The sequence below is a fragment of the Ischnura elegans genome, chromosome X (assembly GCF_921293095.1).
Source record: "Ischnura elegans chromosome X, ioIscEleg1.1, whole genome shotgun sequence".
Lineage (NCBI taxonomy): Eukaryota > Metazoa > Arthropoda > Insecta > Odonata > Coenagrionidae > Ischnura > Ischnura elegans.
The window spans coordinates 103,891,893-103,893,389 of NC_060259.1; the positions used below are offsets into that span (position 1 = coordinate 103,891,893).

The window sequence follows — 1,497 nt, forward strand, 5'->3', positions numbered from 1 at the left end:
CGCTGGCGTGCGTCCTCGACGGCCGATGGGTTGGCGCCGGGTGGCGTCGGAATCGCTCGCAGGCGACTACGTTGGTGACGCAGGGCGTCGAAGGCGTGACCGCTGGCTCAAGTGAACACCTGGTAGCTTCCCCAAGCTCTTAGAGTGGATAGCAAAGGAGTCATTCCAGAGCGCATGTCAAGTCTTGAAAATCGTCCTCCTTATATATGGAAGACGGCGGTATCAACCGGGGCAGGTGTTCTGTGATTGGTCGAGAGCTTCCCGCCTCTTTCCTCGTTCTTTACGGATGCTCCTCAGCACTGGTTTCCATGAGGCGCTCAGACTGTAGCCAGTGTCACGATTAATGGTGGTGTTGGGACGAATTTCAATGGCCTCCCTTGTCAGTCTTTCCCAAAATTTCTCTATGCGACAAAGGACCTTGGTCTTCTCCCAACAGATGGCGTGGTCGGAGGAAATGCTGTGTTCGGCCACGGCCGATTTTTCAGGCTGCCCGAGTCTGAAATGTCTTTGGTGTTCTTTCAACCTCGTTTCTACGGTCCTCCCTGTCTCTCCAACGTACACCAGGCCGCATGTGCATGGTATCTGGTAGATGCCCGGAGTCTGGAGTCCACAATGGTCCTTGGCTGTCACAAGTTGGCCTCGAAGTTTAGGCGGTGGGCGAAAATAGGCTTCAATTCCATGCCTCTTGAGAATTCTGGCGATTTTTCCTGAGACGGTGGGTATGAGCGGAATGCCTGCCCTGGCAATCGGCTTCTGGCGTTCTTCCCCCGTCATTACGTCTTGTGATGTAAAGGTCCTTTTTAGGGCCTTAGATATTTCTTTACCGCTATAACCGTTCTGCAGGAATGTCTTCTTAAGATTACGAAGCTCACTGGGAAGGCTCTCCGCGTCGGAAATGGATTTGGCACGATGTAGTAGGGTTGACAAGATCGCCGCTTTCTGTGAAGGGTGATGATGGCTTCGTCCGTTTAGGTATAGGTCCGTGTGCGTCGGCTTCCTGTAAACGCTGTGGCCCAACGTACCATCCTCCTTGCGGTGGATGAGGATGTCAAGGAATGGTATCCTTTGGTTTTTCTCCGTCTCCAGGGTGAATTTGATGTTTGGATGTTGACCATTCATGTGATCAAGAAATAGCTTCAAAGCATCGGGTCCATGGGGCCATACGATGAAAGTGTCGTCTACGTACCGGAAGAAACACTTGGGTCTTAGAGGAGCAGATAAGAGGGCTTTTTCTTCGAAGTCTTCCATGAAGAAATTGGCAATTACAGGAGAGAGTGGAGATCCCATAGCCACCCCATGGTCAGTTCGTAAAACTCTCCGTAGTATTTGAAATACGTGGTGGTCAATGCGTGGTGAAACAGTTTCACCGTGTCTCCATCAGAGAGCTGGTTGAGAGTTGAGAGCTGGTGGAAAGGAATGCTGAACTTGGCCTTGGCTGGAAAGGGGGTATGAAAGCGTTGGGATAAGCATGCTAAACATGTTGGAGAAGGAGTTGGT

The 1,497-nt window shown here is 51.4% G+C and overlaps 1 protein-coding gene across 1 annotated transcript; it reads right to left on the reverse strand.

Moving 5' to 3' along the window:
* Positions 1 to 222: 222 nt before the first annotated feature.
* On the reverse strand, positions 223 to 1,287 carry LOC124171230. The gene has a single exon (XM_046550372.1). The coding sequence runs from the start codon at positions 1,285 to 1,287 to the stop codon at positions 223 to 225; it is 1,065 nt and encodes a 354-aa protein (XP_046406328.1).
* Between the last annotated feature and the right edge of the window lie 210 nt (positions 1,288 to 1,497).